General features: G+C 41.5%; 1 protein-coding gene across 1 annotated transcript in view; it reads right to left on the bottom strand.

The window, feature by feature from the left end:
- Window positions 1-24,732, bottom strand: part of LOC135937785 (furin-like protease 1, isoforms 1/1-X/2) — a 226,365-nt gene that overhangs the window by 38,447 nt on the left and 163,186 nt on the right. The window contains exons 2-3 of the mRNA XM_065481024.1: window positions 17,348-17,446; window positions 6,207-6,305 (exon numbers count right to left, since the gene is read on the bottom strand). Coding sequence (XP_065337096.1) covers window positions 6,207-6,305; window positions 17,348-17,446 — 198 coding nt within the window. The remainder of the gene's footprint in view (window positions 1-6,206; window positions 6,306-17,347; window positions 17,447-24,732) is intronic.

The raw sequence follows: 24,732 nt of genomic DNA, 5'->3' as shown, positions 1-24,732 counted from the left end.
CAATACGCGCCGGCAAACTAATGAAAACAGCGCCGCCAACGGGGCGAGTGATGTGCGCCCAGGCCCACGACGGCAGCAGGCCGGGCTTACGTTTGATCTCCCTTATCAGCGCCCTGACGTCGCCTGTCTAATTCTCAGCCCACGCAAGCACACACTCGCCATTCACCCTCTCTGCTCGGGCTGATCTCCACTGAATTGCGCTACGTTTCCTAATTTGAGAGGAGGAAACGCAGGCTCTGAAGGCCCTGAAGAGCGCCTCAGCGTTGTTTGAAACGGAATCTAGATGCTTGGATTATTTAACTTTGTTAGTGTTTTCCTTTTCAAAACGGTATTTTAGACTAGCCATTTGAGGTCAGATCTCCCATTAAGAGAAAAATGCTGATCGCTTAATTTTGATATGAGTTTATCCATCATCTAAATTTGATTTAAAAATTTGAATTTTTTAAAATAGGCTGGACAGTATAAAAGCCATAATCCTGACTGAGTTTCCAGGAGCTCAAGGCTGGGTACACAATTTTATTTCATCCTGAATACTAAGAAATGCGTTTGAATATCATAAACAACTGATTTCTGGCAACCACTTTGAATAAATACGCAATTTGTAAAAATTTAACTGAATTAAAAGCCTCAAGATGATCTCAGATTGTCTAAAAATATGCCTCAAAGCAAAGAACGTGCTTTGAAAGAGTCTGTGTAGCTAAAAATAAATTCATTGAAATAATATTATGCAACCAGAGCAAGCTCAAAGACCATAAATATACGGCTTTTCACGGAATTATTTCAATATATAATTAACGAGACCACCTTCCAAGAATTTCAAACAAAGTAATTCCTTCTTTCGACCACCGATTTTTGGAATCTTTTTTTATAAATTGTTCTGCGCGCTCCTAAATTTACTTTATTCCTCCTAATTTAAAATTGCTTTTCATCGTTATTTGCCTTCCAATGATGAAAAGCAACTGATGTGATTTATCCATTGAAATGTCTGTCACATTTTAATTGAAAATGGTGTTCTTTGTTTGACGCAAGCATTAATTATCACATTTCATTCTCATTTCATGGTTACAATAACTGCTAAATGGCATAATGGAATAACACACAGTTGTTGTCAAACCACAGAGGAAAAGTGGGCAATTTTCCCTATTGTGCTCACTCAGACCGATGCATCTCAATTGAGGTTGCATCAAAACAAACTGGCAGACCATAATGCAAAAAGAGCGTCGTGCACTCCAATGATAATCACATGCACTCAGCGAGCAGCTTTTTCATTTCCATGCCAACCTATTCGCGGCCGCGTGACGAGCCAGTGCAGCGACGTCCTCTCGGAAAATAATTCATGATCGCACACGATGCACTCGTCGCGCGGCACACATGCACTGCGGGCCGGATTGAAATAAATGAAACCGTGGGAGCGGGTGCATTACCCAGCTGGCGTGTGCATGTGCACGCCGAGAACAAATGGATATATATTAGAAAAATGGCAGCGCCGACGAATTGCTCTTTGCAGCTCGTCGCTTTATTTCAAACAAATGAAAGAAAAAATAGTGAAAATAATAAATAAATGCAGTGCACACAACTCAACACACACACATGACCGTCGGCGTCGGCGGCGGGGACAATATTTCCTCATTAGCATTCATGCCACGACGAGTGCAGAGGCGCCGAGCGTGCAGCCCGCAAATAAATGAAAGCCAGCCGGCGTTCCGCGCGCTCTCAAAGGGCCTAGAGAAAAATGCACCGCTTGATGCCGAGCAATTAGGCTACGTGAGAGCGTGTGTGTATGTGTGTGCGCCACCGCCGGGGTGGTGCAACAACTCGCCTCCACACTCCAAACCACTTCGTCTCCAAAGGACTATATCACAGACCTTGCGACGCGTTAACAAGGAAATGTCTGGACGTGACCTGCAAACGATGCTAATTTAGAATTGCATCCAATGCAGTGGCCAACCGTCCGCTGGGTCACGAAAATGTGGAAGAGTCTGGCGCGGATATTTAGAATAGATTGACGGTTTCCCCCCAATGTGAACTCTAAGTTAAAGGTACTAAGAAAAATAACGGACCCAGATTGTCATTGTTTGAAATAATGAAGCTCTGGCGGACATAATGTAATAGCAAACATTTTTTGAATTCAAGATTTTCCGCAACTTTTTTAATGAGCTATGAATTTTGTTTTGAAGATAAAGCACCGCTGATGTCTGCGGGATCAAAACAGTACTACGTAAAATGTGTGGCATTATTTTCAATTTTGAGCCACCCGCATTCGTTATCTGTTTGCCTTTGGGAGTAGACACTGTAAAATCCGTTTTTTGCTTATCCCTTTGCTTTCGAGATTTTCACCCCTGGAAATACTAACGCACTTGATAGATTAATGCATACCAGTTATGTAAAGCCTCTGCAAATGACTTGGAGCTCTTAGAAACCGTTATAATAGCTAGCCAAAATTGAAAGGGAACCTTCTTTTCTGACATTAATATGTCCAAAAATCCTTAAAATCTTTAGACAGTCACTCGAAACGCGGAGGAGGACATAAGTTTTGGACACTCTGAGACAAAAATCAATTCCTCCCTAGAGGAATCAGTCATCCACGCCAGCCGGAGATCAAATTTTCGAATCAGTTGAATAAATATGCAGGGAAACAAATTATCATTCAATCCTTATGGTCTTTAAGCTCTGTCAAACTTCACTGTAAAAAAAACTATTCAGCCAAGCATACCGTCAGATGCTGGTAAAAACGACACAAGCAGAACTGAAGTTTTGACTGGCTATTAAATACCATTTTACAAAACGCGGTGCAGTAAAATGAAAATTAAACGACTCATTTTGTGCAATATTCCAGCAGACAGCACTTTTTATTGATATAAATTTTCAGGCTATTTGCAAGCCAAAGTAATTACCACAAAATCAATCAGTCCAACCATGAATAAACAGCTCTCCAAATCCCAATTGACTGCTCGATGAAGGTAACAAAAATATTACCTCTGGCTAATTGCTAATTCCCGTTTCATCCAGCTCAATTGAAGCCGTTAAACAGCATCGGCTGCCGCCCGTGGTGCGAAATTGCCTGGAATCTGTTTATCTGGAAAAAGCGATCGGCGGTATATACGGCGCCCGCAGGCTCGCGTGTGACAACTCTTTAGCCGCCTAATTCGAACTCCGCCACCCACTTGGCTATAAATACTCAGGCGAACGTGTGTGTGCATATGTGTATATGCGATTGAATCGGCGGGGCGCGGCCGCGGCACAGAGGGGCTGTCACAAGCAGCCGGGGGCCAAGTGTCGAAGAGGCTTTTCAAAAAGCGGCCTGACACACGTTGTATGTGTACCATTCCAGTCGGTTGGTTGTTATCCCGACGAGAGCGCACTGTACATCCGCGTACACCGCCCGCCGGACCGACCAGCCGACCGTTGTGCGTGTCACTCGCCGAGAGTGACGCTTTTTCTGCGAGTGCCTGCCATTGTACGCACGGCGAATACATCTGTACATTTGAATGTGCGTTCCAATTTAACGAGCGGCTGCCGGGGACGAGCGAAACGGTCACGCAGCAATCAAAAGCTGTTTTATTTGTACGGTCAGAAATTACCTATACGCATATCTTCAAAGTTTATATGACTAGACTGGTTCCTCGCAGTTGCAGCTTTTCCTTGAAATAAGACTTTTGTGTATTTAATGTTTAACAGACAACCTCAAATCACCATACCCATTGTATAAATATAAATTTCTGTTCAATTAAAATAGGTTTATTTGGAAAAATTTTAATAATTGTTCGATTAAAATATCAATACCGATATTTTGTTCCACCTTCGTGAATTTTAAAGTCAAATACAGATGGTTAACGAGGAAATTAAAATCTTAATCGATTTTTCCCTACATTTCCGCTTAATTCAATTGACCCTAAATCTCAACGGGAACCTAAAATTTAGCACATTTTCTTGAAATCAAACTCCGAAAATCAACGTATACAATTTTTCATCGAAATAACCATCTAAATGATAAAATATATTTATGACGCAATTAAGATTTACGTGATCCAAACATTTTGTTGTATCGCATAAAAAATAAAAACGTTAACTTGAATGGTTTTGCCCTCTGAGCTTGGGCTCATAATCAATAATTTAATGTGTCCAAACTCTCAAGCCGCAAGTATACAATTAAATCAAAATTACTAGCAATTTCAGAGTTTTCCTGGTGATTAAAGGGTATATCAGAAGACTTAGTTGATTTCTGGTGGTAAAAAGGAATTGCACAAAGAATCCTGATTATTTGTTCCCGAAAGCAGACTATGATTAATTTACTGTAAAACAATCCCCTTGATAGCGTTTGAAAAAATTTCTTTGCGTAATTCGATGCTCGCATTACTGCAATGCAAACCAATTGTTAACCGAACATTTTCCTGTTATTTTGTACCCTTGATTCCAATCAAAGTTTCTCAATACGGTAAGTGAAGTGTAATTAATGATCACCCGATTGCGAAGGTATTTGTTTACGTGTTTCTAGAGCTACAAGAGATATATGTTCACAAGCATCGAACTCGGTATCGGTTTAATCAGATTCCCTCATTGCTTCCCGCTCTTTCAAGTAAAACCAGGTTATTGCGCGCAGTTCGTGGAGTAATTAAAAGGCGCAGTGGCCAGCACCAAAGGCTTGCAAGTGTTCTCGGCCAGGATCCGATTGAAGCCGCATCGGAGACAAAAAAAAGCGGTGCCGCCAGCACCTCACTCGCATTCGCTTCCACCGAGTTACTCGGCGTTTTCCATTATGAATGTGTACACCGAGCGTCAGGGTATACCAATTATAAAGTTTCTCCCTCCGTTCGAGGTGAGCTCCGAGCAGCGTGAGCGAATGTGCACGTGTCGCAACACACAATCGGCTGAAATCGATTTGCCGACCGTTGAATTTGTCGCTCCAATTAATCAAGCACCAGCGGATATTTGCGCTGAAAAATGGAGCAACGGCTGTTTGAAATCAAATTTTTATGTCGTAATTCGGAAATTGCACATTTACTGTCGCTTTTGACACTGAACTCGCAATCAGACAGGATTTTTTTGTGTAGCCACAAGAGAAATGAAAAATAAATTAAAAGAGAAAATTGAGAGATGTTTTTTCAATCAAAAATAAATATTACCCTCTGAAATGGGGTAAACTATTAAAAACAAATATCATCGCATATTTTTCCATCGCGATTATGGAATGATAAAATCCATTCTACTGACACAATTTTCCAGAGATCAAACGCAATTGCTCTTGTTCCATATTTTCTCCTCCGCTCTGCCTAGACGCTTCTTGTTTTTTACTCGCGATTAATTTATTCTTCTTATCTCTAATCGATTGGCCGTAAAATCTCGAACGCTCATTTCGTCCGCGGAAGTGCTGCATAAAAATGTTACGAGGCCGTAAATTGAGCGGCGCGGGGGCTCTCGACTCACTCTCTCCTTGCTTTATATTGGGGTTATATTTCGCAATCAAGATGGGCCGAATCGCGAGCAGATTTTATGCGCTCCTGAGTTAGCCGTTTTGTTTTAATAAAAAGAAGCGCGCGCGTACCTACTTCGCCTAAACCGCCAACGACGCAAGTTTATGACTCGCCTTTCGTCAAATAATCGAAAAAAATGTGAAATCAATTTCCAAACGGAGGCCCGTAAAACCCAAGGAGTAAAAATTGTCTGAAGAGTGAAACGCACCTTATATTCAATTTGTAAGAAGAAATTGTTAAGGATAAAATATTTAAGAATTATAAAAAATGTGATTTAGGCTCATTTCAAGGACACGATGACATGATTAAAGGAGTTTATTTTTCGAGTGGGATTTTACTAATTTGACCCTTTGAATATTTTCTGTTAGACTTTTGATTCCTAATGGCATAGAGATGCGAACCGGAACAAACTAGTTAACAAGAAAAAAACTGACTTTTCCAACTAGAAAAATGTACTGCTCTAATTCCTATAATGGAGCTGTATTCAATGAATAAATTAAATGCGAGTTTCCTATTAATAAAATGCATTTCTGCACTGCAAAAAACCAAGTTTCCCGCCGGAGTAATCACACAAAGAGGAAAGCCTTTTGCGAAAGTAATAATTGGAAAGCAGGTCACGCGGCCGTGGCGGCTGCGGCGTGGGCAGCGAGCGATTCGACCGAATCGAGCTGTGCATGAGAACGACGGGATTTTTGCCGCACGCCGGCCTGCCGGGTAATTGAAGTAATTACTCACCAGGTACCACATGTCCCTCCAGTTGACGTCGTTGAGCACAATAGGTTTCAGGTCACGTTTCTGCCTCGACTTGGCTCGCTGCTGCAGCGCGCGGATCACCTGTGAGCAAACAAAACACGCACCAAATGAGTCAGGAAAAGAATTAACGAGAGACGCCTGGAGCGATAATTGAGACAAAACGACGCCAGAGTGATTAAAAACGAATGCGTATGCAGCCGGGACGATCGCTTGGGTCGGGCGCGTTGCATACCTAGCAGGGCGCTTCTCGTCTCGCTCGAGGGGTCCCGTGTCGCCTTTTTTTAGTATGTTATTGTCTGTTCCGAGAGTGAATTTCGAGCCGGCAGGGAAAATAACGTCGGTAACGGCCCCGTGGAGTGGTGGCTTCTCCTTTCAAAACACTCGTGTTGAAAATTACGAAGAAGAGAGCTACCGGAGAAACGGCAAAGTAGAAAATAAATATCGGGGAAAAATCAGGCGTTCAATCAAAAGTTTATCTTGCCGTGTGGGAATACGTACAAGAGGCTTGATTCCACCGCGCAATTTTATATTTCTAGTTCAATTGAACTGCGTTGCAAAGTGGAACAATTCCTGCCGCCGCCGCTGCCGCCGCGCTGCAATAAGAAAGTGCAGAAGTTTGCCTGTTTTGAAAGAGAATACTCGTCGGCCGCTTATCTAGCGCAGCACGCCGATGTAAAACGGACTTATTCCTCAAAGAACGAAGGGAACGAGTTTCATCCGTCGCCGGCGAGAAATTGGAATGCGAAAAGGAAACGCTATTCGGGCCGAGGATTTGGAACGCTAGGGATAAGCAGCTGGGATATGTGTTTATGTGCATTCGCCGCGTTTTACTACGCCCCAAGAACTTGCACGCCAAAGAAGAATAAGAATGGAAGGAAGTTGCAGGCCGAAGGCGAAGGAAAAAATATATTTTTCAGGATAACTGTGAATTATGTATACGATTTTAAATATTGAACAATTAAAATTAAAAAAAGTTTCCAACCGCTGGATAAACTTTTTGGTTTTGGGGAACTTTTAAAAACTATTCTATCCAATTAAATTTAATAAATAAGGAAATACCCCCTCTTTATATTTCATTGAATTTCGTGCGTGCTTAGCTATTCTCTTTTTCTGTTTTTTTTTTAAATCTAAAATAAGAAAAGTCATTTATAACCAAGAGATTTGATCTCACGCCCTTGCAGAGCCATATTTCATTACTCGTGTTAAACAAACCCTTTGATAAAAGTTTATTTTCCTTACAAGATGATTGTCTATGATATTACAAAAGTTGGACAACTGCATTTTGTTACAACTACAAATGCAAAATTGGATCATTTGACACTCTTAAACTATAAGCAACTGATCAGGCAAACTTCGCTTTGGGCTCGCAACACTCGCTCAAAGAGAAATGGCAAAGGAGCGAGAGAAAGAACGAAAGAAAGAAAGAAAGCGGATTGGCCAAATCAAATTTGAGCATGCTGCAACGAGTTTTGCAGCAGAGCAGGCGTATTATACATATATCCACTCTCTTTTAAAATCGCATCCACGGAGAGCGTAAACTTATAAATGAGATCGTTCGGTGAGCGAGCGACACGGTGCGCAGACGATCGCAATTTTATGCAAGGTACCGTTGCTGGAAACAAACTTGCCAAGTGTTGCCAATAGTTCTCTGCTCCGCGGCGGCACCGTGCCGATCAATCCGCGCAACTTTTAAACTCCGTCATAGTGCTGGAGAAGATGGTGTAACACTACAACTTTTTTGCCCCTACACTCCAGCACCTTCGCACGCTCGCCTCGCCCAAACAAAGGACTAAAGGAGCATTCTTCCGACTCTTGTAAATTCTTCTTCTGAGCTGGGAATATTGCATTTTTGCAATTTCCGCAACTCCCCTGGCATTTTCTCTCTAATATAGAGTATTAATTTTATGCAATGCACCTGAGGATGCAATAATAAAATAGTTTATCTAACAATCTATGCAGGAGCAACGGAATTGAGATTAGATTTTTGATCTTACATTATATTGAATGGCTTTCACTAATTTATTTCTCTATAACCAGACTATAAACGAGCATTGTCTGATATCAAACCAGTTAATATAAAACTAACACACGCATATACAGATTTTAAATAAAAATCGAACATGTCTCTTTGAATTTGTATAAATAAATAGGTTAAAATTCCAATTTTATTCTCAAGGAAACTTATGGAATTAAGACTAGACCGGCATCAAAGATTTTCCAATGTTGAATAGGAATATAAAATTTTACATGCATCGATAAATTTTGCCAAGATTTTACAGCAAGGTATTGTTATAATTAAAAAATGTGCTGAGAGAACAATAACAAAATGGAATTACTTCTATTTTCTCTGACCACATATTTTGAATACTTCAATACGGTTGCGCAATCTCAAAAAAGCTGTCAAAGCATCAAATTTTCCTATTTAAATTCCTTAAAAAGCTTATTTTAAGTTAATTGGAATTGTCTTTTATAAATTATATACTTCTTTAAAGGCAAACCAAAGTTGAAAATAAGTCATGGCTTTCTTGATTAAATTTGTAAAAAGTAGCATGTTCCACTCTTGAGAAAATTATTATTGTAATGGCAAAAACTTGTGAAAAAGCAAATCTATTTATGTCATTTCCTCTCATCTACTGAAATTTTCCCAACGAACAAGCCTTGTTTCTGGTCCAATCAGTAAAGATTATCAGATCAGTGAAAACAAATCACACAATCTCTGGATCTTTTTAACCTTCATGTTTGCAATGAAATGATTATTTTTCTCTGCTAATGTTAAAATGATTTTTTTTTCTCCTTTTAAAGATTTCCATCGCAGTGCCTGTAAATGGAAGAGCAGCTTATTGCGAAAATAGAAACACGAGTAACTGCCAATCAGCCGTCGAAGGAAACGCGCAGGAGTTTCAATTGAACGGTGGGATTAGACCGAGTAAGGCCGCCTTGGAAGCAGATTTCAGCAATCTTTTGTGCAAATCGCTTGCTCAGGCTCTCTCCTCATTTCCTTCTTCGCAGCGATCCATCCATCTCTCGTGACGCGGGCGGGAAAATGATTCCTTTGCCTCCTCGATCGTGCTCGGGTGCGGTGCGTGGAATTACAAATTTTGCCCGATTCGATTCAGCGCGATTTTTCACTGATCCGATTTGCCAGCAGCAGTGGAGGCGGCGGTTGCAATATGGCGTGCGTGCTCCGCCGAGGCTTGATTTTTGATTTATAAGCCGCTGCTCGTATTATTAAGTGGTCAGGGGAGTTTTATATTTACCTCGGCACTCTTTTTATGCGCGAAACCTTTTAGGCCAGCCTTGAGCCACCTGAGAATTGGCAGCCCTGCCGTCCCGGTACACGGCCCATAAATTTTCATTTGCGTCAAATATCAGGACGCGTATAAATTCTTCGATTTGCGTCAGATGAAACTCGGCCAGCCAGCCAGCCAGCCAGCCGACCGGCCGCTCTGTTTATAAGGCTTTGACATCCGCCGGGCGTGTGCGTATGTATATAAAAAGGATTTACGCCCTGCCGCGATAAATTTATTCCGACCGGCCTCATTTTTTTCACCCCATTAGTGCGAGAGACTTTGTCTCCCATTTTGGCTTTTGCACCCTGCCCATACCCAATTAATGGCGGGATTAGATGGCGATAAAAAGGGTTTTCGGTGCTTCAAAAGAACCAAGGGGTGTGATTTTATTGCAATACAATGCAACGCGTAGAGAAAAGCGCCAATACATTAACTAAATGTCGTTTTTTGAAGTGCATCAGATCAATTGAGTTACATCCAACATGTTTTATTTAAAATTAAAATGTTAAAAGGGCCAAGCAGTTCATTTTGATACTTATTAATTGATTAAAATATAAAAATGCGTATTTTTCGCTTTCATCGAGTTCAATAAACTAATTTAGACGTTTCAGGCGCTACTTCTAAGTTGATAACAAACCAACAAAGCAATTCCAAAGCACGAGAGTTGGAAACTTAAGTGCCAAAGTGAGCTATAATAATCCAAGCGACACGCAACGGCTGATTGTGAGAACAATAGAGAGCTAGCACAAAGAGATGTGATAATCCCGCCGATTGGCAACAATGGGTCCACGCCATGCACGCAACGCCCGGCCCTATGCACAAAAATATTTCGTGCCGAGTTTGGCTTTTGGGACGATGAATCGTTCAAGGAGGGATTGAAGTCCACTGGGCAGCAAAGGACAGACAAAAGAGAGTTATCAAGGAGCACACCGAGGAATTATGCGCACGTGCACATTGCGTGGCGCGTAATCCCGCCTCGGGGAGGAAATGCGATAATCCACTTATTCACAATAACCTAATTTATGTGCGTTATTAAATTTTAGATTAGCAGCCATGGTGGCGGCGTGCGCCTGCTCCTTCCCCTCGTGGCTAGCAGGATTAAATTAAAATGCGCTTGCACACACACAAACAACGACCTAAGCTGCGGAATGCAGGTGGGATCGCCTGACCTCCACGGTAAACACGACCTTCTCTTTGCGCCTGGATTCTAATGTAAACAGTGATACACCAGAGGGTTTTATTTTCGCTGCTAGAGAGTTAAAACAAATACTACTTGATGCCGACTCAGCTTCTTAACAACAGACGTACAAAACTTTATTTAACTTTGCAAAGATTAAACATGTATAGGAAATTTTTAACTAATAATTTTTTATTTAATCATTAAAAACTGTTATAAACATATTTTCATGTTTGTATCTGATCTTTAAACATTTATTTCTTTAAATCCTGAAGATATAACAAATTGAAAATTTGATTCCAGAAGCACCACACGGAAGCTATCTTTAAATTTTTTTATAGCAATTTAAAGGAAATTTCGTCAGTATAATTAATATGGCTTTTAAAAACCAATATCATTTAACTAGTTGGATTTCCACTAGTCATCTCTGTTTAGGATTTCTCAACAGCTTCTCGCTCCTTTGTGTCAGTTATTTGGTCTACTCTGTCGGCCATGTTTAATCGCGTTTGCATGACTGAGGCTGCAGCATGACGGTCCAAAATTTCACACTGCCCGACTGGACTGGTCGGAGGAAAAAGGCTGGAAAAATATGTCTTGCCGGCCCACTCAATCATATATCAGGGCGTGAGTGACAGAAATATGGACGCGCGATGATGGATGACCGTACAACAGGACCATTATCGAGTCGCGGCGAGACGGCCGGTCCGCTTGAGGGCTAATGCCGCAAATAAAAAGCGACACCTCCGCACTCAATCTGCGACCCCGGAAAAGAAAGAGAGTGGGCCTGCCCAGAGAGAGAAAGGGAAAGAGAGAACGACGCAAATGGACGCACCGAGTGAGTCCAAAGAGCGTCGTTTTCGCACCTGCGAACCATTTCCTCCGTCGTTCCGAGAGCTTTCTTGTGCCCTCCCCGCGGTGACATGTGTGTGTCTATAGCCATGATGGTCGGATCTACAATAGTTTCGCGGGTAATGGCACCAGAAGCTAAAGGAGGATCTCTGTGATCAATAATGCCAGTTTGAGCTGATATGTTTGTAGGGCAGCAAGAAGTTTGAATACTTCTTGAAAAATTCTTGGAGCCTGCAGCTGATTGCACTGCCATTCTTTAGCAGTGTTTGGGGCACGTACGCTCTAATTTCATATCGCTGATGTACATTCCAGGCGTAAAAAGATTTATTTTGGCTTCTGAAAATTAAAAGTCTGTTTAGGTAATCTGGTCACGCAAAAATTGGCAAAACACGAATGAACAAACGATACTCATGGTAAACAAGATTGACTAAGACCTTTTCCAGGAGAGTAATATAGAGCTGAACCCATGCTAGTACATTTAAAAGTATAAGACAACAACTGTTTAGCTCTCACATACGCCTTGCTAAAAGTCTAAGATTGCATTATTCAAAGGAAATATTTTTTTCCATCAAATCACTCAGTATCCAACAATGAGAATCAGATATATATTAATGTGTTCTTATGTTATTGGTGGTGCCATCTGTCGGCGAAAGATTTTCTCAAAAGAAAAGAACAAAGAGCGTTAGCAGCATCAAGAAATTTCTTTTGTTCTTGTAAATATGACATTTTCCCTTCTGCAGCTGCATCCAGATTTGATGAGAAATGAGAAGTACATACGCGACGACGAGTGACCTCAAAGAGCATCATTGAGCAATGCCGTTATAGCCAGTGCAAGATGAAAGTTCGCTTCGAAGCACGAGTCGACACACAAGCAGCAAGCTAGCAAGTGTTGTTTATCTCGTATTTCGCAGAACGTGAGCAATAAGCATTACACACACACATATAGCCGTCTGCCGGAGTATCAAAAGACTCGGCAGTTATTTCGCAATAAAGTTGCTGAAATTAAAATAGAGGGGAGCTCCTGCGGCAATATTGCAATACGGCGGAAGATGCACCAAACTTAAATTAACTATTCCGCCGCGCGACAGTCCAACTTGCGATGCAAAAGTTGCGAACAAACCAGGCACAGGAGCAGCAGTGAATGTGTGCCACCGCATTATAATCCCAGTGCTCGAGCCGCGGAGAAGTTGGTTCGTTAGCCAACGTTTTTCACCGATTACAACGCACGTGTGCATAAATTTTGCATCCGACCAACTCTGGCTCGATTCAATTTCGCCTTCCGGCCACGTGAGTCCTCTCTGTGCGCCTGCATTCCAATGCACAAAGGGAATATGAATGCACTCGCGACGTAATTGGGTTTCGCAGCGCCGCTTTGCTCTGTCGATAAAATGTAATCTGCGGCGCTATGCAAAGCGTTGTGTCAATATTTTAGCTCGTGCTAAATATTCCAGTCTGTTCAAATAAAAACATAAAAGTGACTTCCTTAATTTATTCATGGTAAATAATTTACTTTCAAACTGAAGGGCAAAAACTGCAAACTACTATGAACAGAGACTGAGTGTTTGTTAGACGAGATTTTAATTAATTTGAAATTCATTTGCATTTTTTTTCTGCAGGTATGTTGTTGTTAATGAAAGAATAACAATGTTTTTCATGCGCGAGACATATTTTCCTGTAAAATTATAATAAAATTTGCATTCCGCTCCACGAGGTCGTGCTACCTTTGAACGGGACGCAATTTGAACTGAAAGCTTTTGAATGTAATATTGATCAGTTGACTCAGCATAGGTTATTCATTTTTCCGCGGATAGCGCATTATTATTATTGCCGGCAACCTGTGAGGATTAAAAATATGCGGCCAGATTGATGAAAAAAGGTAAATGCAACGCGGTGGAATCCAATTAATCCGCTGCCGGTGGTTGATTAAATAGCGAGATGCGGAATTATTAAAAGAGCGGCTGCCTTTATTTTATTTCTCTCTCGGGTCAACAGGCTTGCGGCGGATAATTGAGAAAACATGAGCCGAGTTGGGTCGAGAGACTGGCCATCGAAAAACCTCTCTCGTCAATTGGCGCGATCAATTGGAAAACTTTCTTCCTCTCTCTCTCTCTCGGCCGCTGCCGTGCGTCTTCATCAGCGAAAATAACGTTGGCCGGCGCGTACGCGGATTAAACGACGTGTCTTTCTGGATTACTCTGCCAACGACTTTCAGCAGGATAAGGGTTCGTGTTGAAGAAGGTCAAAGGGTGGAGCAATTTCGGGGCTTGAAACAACAAAGACATTTATGATGAGTAAAATTTTTGGCCTCGGGCAGTGTTTCAAATTACTTTTTAAAATGGTAATTTCGTCCGTCCGTGTGCGAAGGGAAAATATATAATCCTTTTGGAATTGGAGCGGCGTTCACGTGCAGAGACGCAAAAAGGACTTCGGCAAAAGTCGCCACTATTCGAGGATTAATTCAGAACAAAAGGCCTTTGACGCAAAGACCGCTTTTTGCGCCGTCGACACCTCGGTTTCAAACGGAATCGGCGACGAGACGTTCCTCTCCATCGGGCTAATTGCGAACTCGCAAAAAAGGGACGAAAATACAAATTCTGCCCGGCGCTTATGAATACTTGATTGGCCGCCGCGCGGCGAATTCGCCAGGTAAATCACAAAGAGCTCGCGAGCAAGCGGGTGCCAAATGAAATATTCAAATTATTTGCCTGCTGCGACAATCTGGCAGTTCTTGCTCTCGCAGTACGATCATTACATTGCACACCCGCGGCGGCCGACTTCGAGCGCATTTCGCCTGTCGCAACTGCACGCACGGGGGCGGCTCGCACCGTTTACCAGGGCAGGGGGAGCCTTTCATTTCGCACTCTGCGCGCGGCAACAGGCGCGGACTGCCCACCGGGAGCTATTCCAAATTAGGTTGTCGCTATGCAAATTTGCTGAATGAAACTAATTGTTATTTACAAACAAAGCGTTAGCACTAAAACTCAACGTCACATATTTTAGTCTAAAGATATTATTAAATAACTCTCACAATAATATTTTCAGTTTGAACTTAATTTTATTTTTATTAATTAATTCAATTTATTACTTAACATTATTTCCATTATTTAATAAAATAATTAAATGTTTTTATTCAATTGAACTGTTAACTTAAAAAAATAAATTCCAAGCATGAAAATAAATTTTTAATTTACTTGATGAATAATCGCGTAGTTATAGCGTTACCGTAAGTGTCTTAAGTGCTTCTAAGTAAGATGTGCACAAATTTAATTCAAGCGAATCCTGATACCAATTTCCATAAAATAGACAGGAGAAGCGACTGCGACGATCATCCCTTGAATCGTGATTAAATTTCAAACAATAATTTTTATTTTAAACATAAAAATTCAAAGAACCAAATTTTAATCTTGAATCCAGATTTTTTCAACCCTGGAAATACAAATTTTTGATCCAGTCCGTGCCTGCTGAGAAGGCATCTCCTGCTATTATTTGCAATTGCCCGTCGCTTATATTTATTATTAGCTGCCGCTCCCCCGTGCGAGCGACTCGTCCGTTAAACTAATTTCGAATGTTATTTGTGCCGCGGTGGCAATTCGGTCTTCGGGGGAGAATATCGAGTTGTTGGTCCATGCGTCACCCCACCGGCCGGGCCCCGGCACCCTCGCGATGCTGGGAGCGCACGAAATATTGCCCGTTTCTTGCCGAGCGGCGGAAGACACGCGTTGTGTCTGCAACACATGCCGCCTCCGCCGGCAAAAACGCGCGCCGCACGCACGCAAGCGGCAAATCTTGTTCGCACTGAACATTATCGTTCGCTCTCTCGCGAGAGAGAGAGAGAGAGAGAGAGAGAGAGAGAGAGAGAGAGAGAGAGCGAGCGAGAGAATGGGCCTTGTTTATTTCATGCGACGGACGTTAATGTGTGCAGCCGAACCGCTATTAATTAATTGAAACGGCTGTCAGGCGCAAAAAAGCTCGACTGTGTTTGCGTAGCGCGCTTCTGTTTTGCACTTCGCTGCTGCCTGGGCAAATTCGCTTCATTGTTTGTCTGCGGTGGTGGAAAATGAGGAAATGAAGGAACGGGTCGCTTCTCGATTTTGTGCAGCCGGTAATTACAGAAGTAAAGTTTTTAAATTGAACTGCGCAAAATGCGGAAAATTCTCGGAAAAAGCATAAAAATTATCATGGAAATTTTTAAAATTAAGCAATTTATTACGGTTTTTCTTTTAGATGTAAATAAAATGATGCTAAATTTATATTTGAAAGGGACTTTGAAATTTAAAAAAAAAATAGGGACTAAATGTGAATGAAGGAATAAAATAAAATCGGAAAATTTGAAACGTTTGATACTTCTGAAAAACTTCTCCTAAAGTTTCTCCCAGTCTGAACAAAAACAATCTTCTTATTACTTTTCTAACATTTTTAATTAAGAAAGCAAATAAATTAGGGTGCACCCTCAATGAGCTGCAGGCCCGTTAGAATTTTGAATAGAGTGAAAGCATTTTCCGGGTGGTGGCCTACCCCCCTGCCTGCTCGAGCCATTCAGCTCACTGCAAGGCAGGTACTTGGAAATAATTGCAGCCTGCTTTATTCAGCGCCGTCCATCCATCCACGAGGCCGTTGATTTATGCGTGACGGCCGCCGGATTTAATTACGCGCGCGGTCGAGTAATTGAGTCGGAGCTGTAGTCGGGAATGCGCGAAACACGCTAGTCGTGGCCGGCCGGCGATCGGCGCCCTGAAAATGCGACACCAAAAAGGCCCCTGTCCCATCATCGTCGTCGACTCCGTTTGCTCTACACTCGAAACTCGGGGCTCATTTCATTCTTTGCAACGCTGTCGCATTTTTGCGCAGCACGTAGACAACTTTCGAGGGCCTCTCGTACTCTCCCCACTCGCCGCCGGGTAATTGAGTTTTAATTAAATTCTCATATTTGCCCCCGGCAAGTTGTACTCGAGATCGAGATACAAGCTTTTCTCCTATATAGACTCCACTTGATTTGGGCTTTCAAAAATTCGTCAAATAATAACAATATTTTAGGGTTTTTAGATCATGAACATACCTTTTTCTAAACTTGATGCTTAGGAATTTAATGACTCCCTTTAAAAGGGCTCATCAGATATAAAAAAAATAAGATAAATCAGCAATAAACACCATTTAGCTCCGAAATAATTTATTAATCTGAATGCATGTTTATTTTTACGGCCTTCATTACCTAAGCATGCATTGATCTTGATCGATTTTAAAATTAAGTACGCAAAAAGAGAAAATTATAAAATTAATTATATTTATAATGCAATTATAAAAAAATTTTAACTATAGATCATCTAAATCTAACGTTACCAATGATTTAATTTTTTGATTGAAGTTAATTTAATGTACTTATTCTCAAATTAGGGCTAGAGGAAATTTATGAATGTTAAAAAAATCCATACTGAGTGCTCTCCTGTATTGAATGGGAGATTTTAAAGTTTATATTTGATGCCTCTTGAATGAGTAGGAACGCAAGAAAAAGATTTTAATTTATAAGTGTTCCATCCACTTGATGCGCTCGTTTTGTTAATTAATTTTGCGCCAACGGAAGGGAAAACGTATTTAAATTAGGTGCGTCAAGTCTAAAAACTCGCTGGTACTAAAGAAATTCCAAGCGTAAGCATCACGTTTCGCCAGCAAGGCTTCTAAATATGCGACACGGGCTGCTTTGTTTAATAGGAATCAGCGTGGGCGGTTTCCAATCCAAAGAGGGCGACTTTCAACGCGAACAGAGAGAGAGAGAGAGAGAGAGAGAGAGAGCGAGGGAGAAAAGTTCTTACCTGCGGTTCGCTGGTGAGCAGCTCGTCATGCAGCAAGCTGGGCGTCAGGGACCGCTTCGTGATGGCGGGGTGCTCGAAAATAAACACGTCGTCGAACAGCTGCAACACATCAAAAGATAGCGTTAGATATTTGATGTCAGGCGTGGCAAAAACCGCAAAAGTGTCGAAAGGGGTTGTTTAACATCATTGCACGGCGTTTATGTTGGCGGAGTGGCTGTGGCTTCGCCGCAAAATAGTTTTCCAAGTACTTTTCAGAGAGAAAACATAAAAGGAATGATTTTGTATTGTGAGAAATTTTCTGCTAATTTGTGTTACACAGGAAACTCCAACTGCTTCTGCAAACTAAATTATGTTCAGTTTAATTAAAAAATAATAATGAATATTACTAAATACATAGCAAAAAGTTAATTCTGGTTTCTTTTCTTTAATTGATAGTCAGGCAGTTAGATGCAAAAGTATTTTTGTCTGTTTAAGTGCTTAGTGAAATTTTTGTCCCCTTTATATTTATTTACACCAAAACTTACAGAAATTCGCTACATTCCCATGAAGGTGTTCACATAAAAACTGGACAAGTGTGAGTTATCAGGAAACCCCAAAAAATTGTACAGCAGAAAATAAATATTATACAATTTTTTTGGAAAAATATTACCGCTAAATCACAACCAGAGTCAATAAAGATTTAACACAGCCAACAACGTAACCCTTCACGCCTTTTCCTTGCGAACTCGATGGAAACATTATTTCAACTGAAAAATTTGTCACAGACATGGTGATAAAAACCGTGGCCTGCGCGGTAAACAAGCTATCAATTTTGTCAGTTGTATGTCATTTCACGCGCACGGAGACACGAGCGCGAGTCGATTTTCATTTACCGCGTCGCCAGCCGGCGGTTATTAATGAACATTCCAGCCTTTGTGCGACAATATTTCAAATATTCCATTTGTATACGGCACAACGGATAATAACGAGACAAACAACGCTTTATTATGTGCAGAGCGAAAAATTGACTAGTCAGACGAACACACACAGGCGAAAAATTCATACAGATCGGTCAGCAGCGAGGCGGCGATGGCTTTCTAATAAAGCCCTCGCCTACGCACCGATAAATATTATTTCAATTATACTGGCGGCCAATGCCGCCGGTCGAAAGTGTTATTGTTCCGTGTGATAGACCCATAAATCAGCGCGCGACGGGGCTTTGTGTACGTCGCGCAATCAGATGCAGCTCCGGCAGGCTCCAGCCAAGCGCGGCATTGTGTTCGACGAGATGTGATTATGACTATATCACACACGGCTAAATAACTCGCGCGCAGCCGTGTCATCGTTTTGCCTGCTCTCCCTCTATCTCGCGAGCGCAAATTAATTTTCATTGCCACCCGAACAGAGGCAGGCAGGCTTTAAAAATAAACATAACATGTGTGCAGATGAGTCAAATTTGTTCAGCAAAAATTTGAGCAACTCCATCGTAATTTACAATGTGGTTCGAGTTTTAACTCAACAAAAGAAAAACAAATATTTATTGCATGAATGATCAAAACTCACTAATTTGCTGCGGAAAAGCCCTGTTTCATTTCGAAAATAATTGGTTAACCTTATAAAAAAATATGGCAGGCTGTGTTGCACGTTTGAATAACGTTGATTTAATTCTCACAATCCCCGGAATTTGTATTTAATATTGCCTCAAATAAGTTATTTATTTTAAGTTTTAAAATTTTTATTTATTTTCTGTCCTGATGCCGAGACATCTAGAGACCAAAATTATTTCCTCAAATTTTCAGTAATTTTTGTACCGGAAAAATGTGAAGAATTCCACGCGCAGGAAAACAAATATAAGAAAATAGGCAATCTTTTAAAAGATTTCATCTCGCCTTATCTTTATGATTGTATCCAGCCATGAATGCAATCAAACATTTTCAATAACCACTGATTGTGAGGCATAAATTTTACTTTGCAAAAACTCCTGATGAGGCCCAAAAAACCGGGAAATTTTGCTGAACATGTGACATAAGATTGTTCAGCCATCCTATGGTTTTCAAATCCGTGTAAACCAGCAATATTTGTTTCATTTCTATCAGTGTTTAAATTTTAATAACAACCTCTATGGTGCAGTTCACCCCGTTTCAGAATTTGCACCCCATTTAAGAATTTTGTAGCGTATTTCAGCGCCACGAGCCACGCCGTGAGCCATCAGCCGCCTATTTTAGGCGAGCCGCCGCAGCCGCGAGATTTAGGTGGCTAAGCCGGTTTAGCCAGCAGCCGACAAAAGTTGGGTGGCTCAGACCTCTACCTCTATGAGAACAAATTTAATAGTCTACACTGGAAAATCATTTCCCGAGTTAACGAACTAGACGTGTTACTTTGAAGTCAATAAATGTATATACAGCAATCACAGAGCTCTGGAGGACCAACTATTTTCAGTTTTGGCCCATTTCGTTGATGGCTGGTACGTGTATAAAAAAACGGTCTAGACGCGAGGGCGAACACATCGCTTACACGGTCAAATTGTTTGCTTTTATCGGCCGGCGCAGCGCAAAAAGCATCTGTCCCAAATCACCCATTCGGTGGCAAGCACGCACACATTTTTCCGCGCTGGACACTGCCCAAATGGCGTGTTTGCCCGCGCAAATACGGTGAAAATCTGCCACCGCCAGCACCCTTTCCCTCTCCCTCGGCCGTCTCTCTCTGGGCCTTGTTTACATTTGTAATTGAAGGCGATGCTGATGCTGGCGGCGGCCGACACGAGCCGAATCCTCTTTGATTGATCCCAACGCCGCTCGCAATCGCGCCTGAACACAACACGCGGGCAACGCGTCTGGCAGCTGTGTCACCCGGGTTTGCATATCAACCCATATAAATAAATAAATAAATATCTTTCCAGTCATTGTTGAATGATTGAATGGTTTCTCCGTGCATCAACAGAGAAAACACATTAATTTTCGTTGTAAAATAATTTATCAATCGAGAACTAGGGCTTCAGGCTGCACGAAGATCTGGGAGAATTAATTAATTGACCTTCTTTCCAGGAAGAAAAAATGTCTGGATATTTAATTTCATCAAGCTTTTTCTAAGGATAATATTTATTTATATGTATATATCTTATCAAGTTCATTTTCATAATCAAGATATTACATTTATAATGGTTTTAGACAATTCAAATTGACCCAGATATCTTTTTCAACCAACCAAAATGGGAAGGGTGCAAAAACCAGTAAAAAGAGGCGAAAGCAATGAATAGATTTTAATTTCCAAATGTTCAAGCACGTGACAGCACATGCAGCATGAAACCTGATGACCAAAACCTTTGCGTCTTTAGTTTTATGGAAGCCGATTCTGCCTTTCCATGTACCATACGCGAAAGCCACAAATATAATTCTGTATCAAATGGCACGTGCTAGGAAAGGCCCAATTATTGCCGCACGTTGCGAGACAATCTTCTTTCTCGTGTTACATATAGAGGTTGCTATTCCATTCTCCAAGTTGATGCTATTAGAATAAACAGGAAAGCGAGGAAGGCTTACGAAGAGCTCAAGAGTCGGTCGGTGCGAACAAAAAAGCACCACAAATCGCGCATATCAACACCGCGAAGAGAGCAGGTTGTTGGCCACTCTTTCCGATCGCAATCGCGGCGAAAAGCTTTTTAGAGAAGTTTTGCAGCAGAGAAAAAGGCTAAACTCCCATTTCCTAGCCGGCTGGCTTGGCTGGCAGGAGAGAAAGAGAAGGACGACGTGCACGACGCTGTCACCACATGAATTATTTCTTCGCCGGCCGGCCGACGTGCTGTACTGAAGCATAAACACGCGGCGCAAAAAGTGGCGAGCGCGAGTTTATTGCGAGCGTGTAAGCGAGCATTTTTACACAAAGTAGCGAATCGTGTGGTGCATCCGGGAAGGAAAGCGATAACCTGGGTTGCTAATTCTAGACTTACAATTATTACGAAGGGCAGACAATAAATTTGATCCAAAACTCAAACTATGATTTTATTGTAAAGGAGGACAGAATAATTTAAAAATCAAATAATCAGTGAAATTATTGTCATGACTGAATTCTAAAGCAAGTTCATTTACAATCAGAGAGGAAAGATGGCAACTGCTCGTGCATTCCATGTTATTGGTAGACGTGTTTGAAGACTTATTGTCGAATTGACTGTTGCCCTTTTCTTGCAAAGTGGAATTTCGCGTTTAGTTGTTGTGAATTCGCAATTTTTTCGCTACCAGGACTTATTACTGTTTCAAGTAGATTCTATTTCTGCATTTCATCAATTAGAGTGAAGTTGCGTTTTTTTTTTGAAGATTTTTTTATTCAACAATAAGCTTATTGTTAGTAAACTGGGAGGCCCAATTTGCGCATTGGAGCTCAACAGAATTATATTTAACAATTTCATCGTCCTCAGAACTGCTCCATTTTTTTTAGCATCTCACCCAGAATCGTATATACCCTTCTAGCTCTTGAACAGTTCCTTTCCAGCGAAAAATTCAAGAGTTTCGATCCACTCTGTGAGACGAATCCGTTCGAGATCGCCAACCCTGCGCGATGCTGCGATAAGCAAGGTCAGTCGCTTTGAAGTTGCGCGCGGATGAATAATTCATGACAGGTCGGTGACGTGCGTTGCGGGTTAGCAGACTGGCAGTGGAGCAGAGTGAGTGGCGTCTGCGAGAGAGCTGCTCAAACACAATTAGCACAAAAGGAGAAATCTTTCGGAAGATGTTATTAATTAGCGGCGAGAGAGCAGAATGTACATATTGTGCGTGCAAGACTCGCTCCTTTGAAGCAAATCTGGCGGGTGAATCGACAGCACAAAGCGCAAAGCCGGCTAATTAGAATGGAGTGATTTTCCGAGCAGCCACGACTATTTCAGGCCTAAAAATATGTAGACGCCGCATTGCCTCTTATTTTCGATGCTCCTTTCACAGGCCGCCAGACTTTTCGCAGCAACACAAAGCCGGTCTGATGGGAAATTTGAATGGCTTTCCTTCATCTTCAGGGAGTTCGTAGCTCTGGCGGTCTGTTATTGAGTTTGGTTTGGCAAACAAAGGAGTGAGCCTGAGTGACTTTGGCCTCTGGAAAGGTCCGTGCTGGAAAAGGAAAGCCGGCACTACGCGATTTTGGTTTGGCCCTGTAGCACTACAAAATATAGTCTCCGAGTCGGTTGTCGAAAACTTTTGCCATTTACCTGCAAATATTTGCGCCAACAGGGTTGGGAATAGCAAAAAATAAATATACTGCATTTTTTAAGTTCCAGTAGCGTCTGTGTGAGCGGATAACATTTAAGATATTCTAATAGGGCTTTGCAGAACTGAAAATATCGCTTATTCGTTCTATAAAATCTGAAAATGAACATTTTTGGCTTCCCTGAAACACCCATAAAGTAGAATCGGTTTAATTAAACGCTTAACTCCGAAAATCGCATGCTGGCACACCTGTAAATGGTTCCCCAGCCGCACCTGTTTAATAAAATCGAGCATGTCCATCGCAGTAAAGGGATTATAAAGTTCGGCGAAAACTAATTTGATGGTCGTGATGTGTGCCGGTGGTGCAAATGGTTGATTATTTTGCGACAAACACGAGTCGTTTTATTTGCTCCGGTGGTGACATTAGCGTCGGTGAAATGAAATCCAGCCGATAAAAGCCGGTGATTTAGCGGGGTGAAATTAAAAATTCAAAGCGCATCGGCCGCGGCAGAGTGCAATAAATATTTATGCGATGGCACGTGGAGAGTGCGGCTGCCTGTTGATAATTCGTTTCGCACCTGACGTTGTTCACAACTGGCTGCCTCGAGCCGCGCGCGAGTGTAAAAATATCGCCAGATTATGTGAGAACGGATGAAAAATGAACATTTCCCTGACATATTATACTTGGCATGCGTGTCAGAGATGTCAGAATTTCCCGTGGAAAATTTGTCAACGTGCCACACTTGCCGGCAGCACTCTCTCTCTCTCTCTCTCGTCTTGCAATTTTTCCTTCTCCATCTCGTCGCCTCCTCAAGGCCCTTTTCGCAAATTGAGTTCATTATTGTTATCCTCGGCGATTAGGGGGGTTGCCGGGAGATAATCGCTTGTAAAAAGCGGCCAGCATGCAGATTTGCGTCCGGCTTTTTGCTCTCCCTTTCTCTCTCCGACGCCGGAAAATTAGTTTAATTAAAGCTCATCAGCTGCTGCTTCTGCTGGAGGAATAATAAAAAGGAGGCCGCGGCCGGGTGCTGTTCGATTCTGCTGCGGGGGCGAAATTTAATTAAAATTGCGACAAATCCGGCTGTTTTTGCACCAATCTCATCGGATGGAACAAATCGATCAAACGCCGCTTGGAGGTCTGAAATCAAATAATTTCGATGAAGAATTCAGGTTTTTAGTATACACAGCAGCAGAAAAAAAACTAAAAAAAATGGGAACAAGGGTAAATTCTGCTACGGAATACCAAAAAATTAACAGCATTGCTTGAACTGACTTTCCTAGGAAAAAATGGTTTAAATAATGCGTTGAAACAGTTAAAGAGATGAAAAAACATTTTCATTATTTGAAGAGCTCCTGGGAAAAAACAAGAAGTCAAATTTCACATACCCAGAAATTTCAAGTGCCCGTGCAGCGCCAACTTTGTGAATTTTAAGTGCTGTGCGGAGCACTCGCGACGCACAACTCATTACCGAGCGCAAAAAGAACTAGCGATGCGTGAATTTTAATTTGCTCGCCGCCACTGCTGTTATTTAGCTGGCCGAGTCGTCATAAACAGGGTCGCCGGGCGCGATTAAACAGCGAGCAAGCAAGTTTCGAGCCAACAGCACCACTCTGGCCGCGTGTGTGCATAACGACCCGCGCGCCGAGTAATAATTACTCTGTATCAAGTGTTTTCCCTTCTGCCGCCTTTGTAGCGCACGGAGTATCAGCCTGGTCTTGAGTCTGTCCGTTCATGATTTTGACTCGCGCTTAGAAATTTGTTATTGAAGCACAGCTTTTAGAGCTCATGTGCTGCTAATAGAGCACAAGTTTGGGGCGCTTTCAGATTTAATCAAAATTGTCATATTTCAATAAGACGTGGAAATATGGAAAGATACCATTTGAAGTGCTTTTGAAACAAGTATGTCACAGTAAAATAATTGTTGTTATGATTTTTAATAATAATTTTTCTTCAGTTCCTTTACAAGAATCAATTTTACTTCAGTTTTCAATGCTTGAAATTAAACATTCAGAACTATAATTGTAAAACTTTCCACTTAATAAGGAATATTTAATCTTTCATTTTGAAATAATGCAGTTAAGAGGAAAATCATGGAAGTCAGATTGGAATAGGAAATTAAAAGTAAATTTATTTAAAAGATGCATTGAAACGGTTTAGCAAATATTTATTGTGATTGGATATATTTCAATGCCTCAGTATTTTTAACATAAATTTAA

Source organism: Cloeon dipterum, chromosome 2 (genome assembly GCF_949628265.1).
Source record: "Cloeon dipterum chromosome 2, ieCloDipt1.1, whole genome shotgun sequence".
Taxonomy (NCBI): domain Eukaryota; kingdom Metazoa; phylum Arthropoda; class Insecta; order Ephemeroptera; family Baetidae; genus Cloeon; species Cloeon dipterum.
This window is presented reverse-complemented; position numbering and strand designations above follow the sequence as displayed.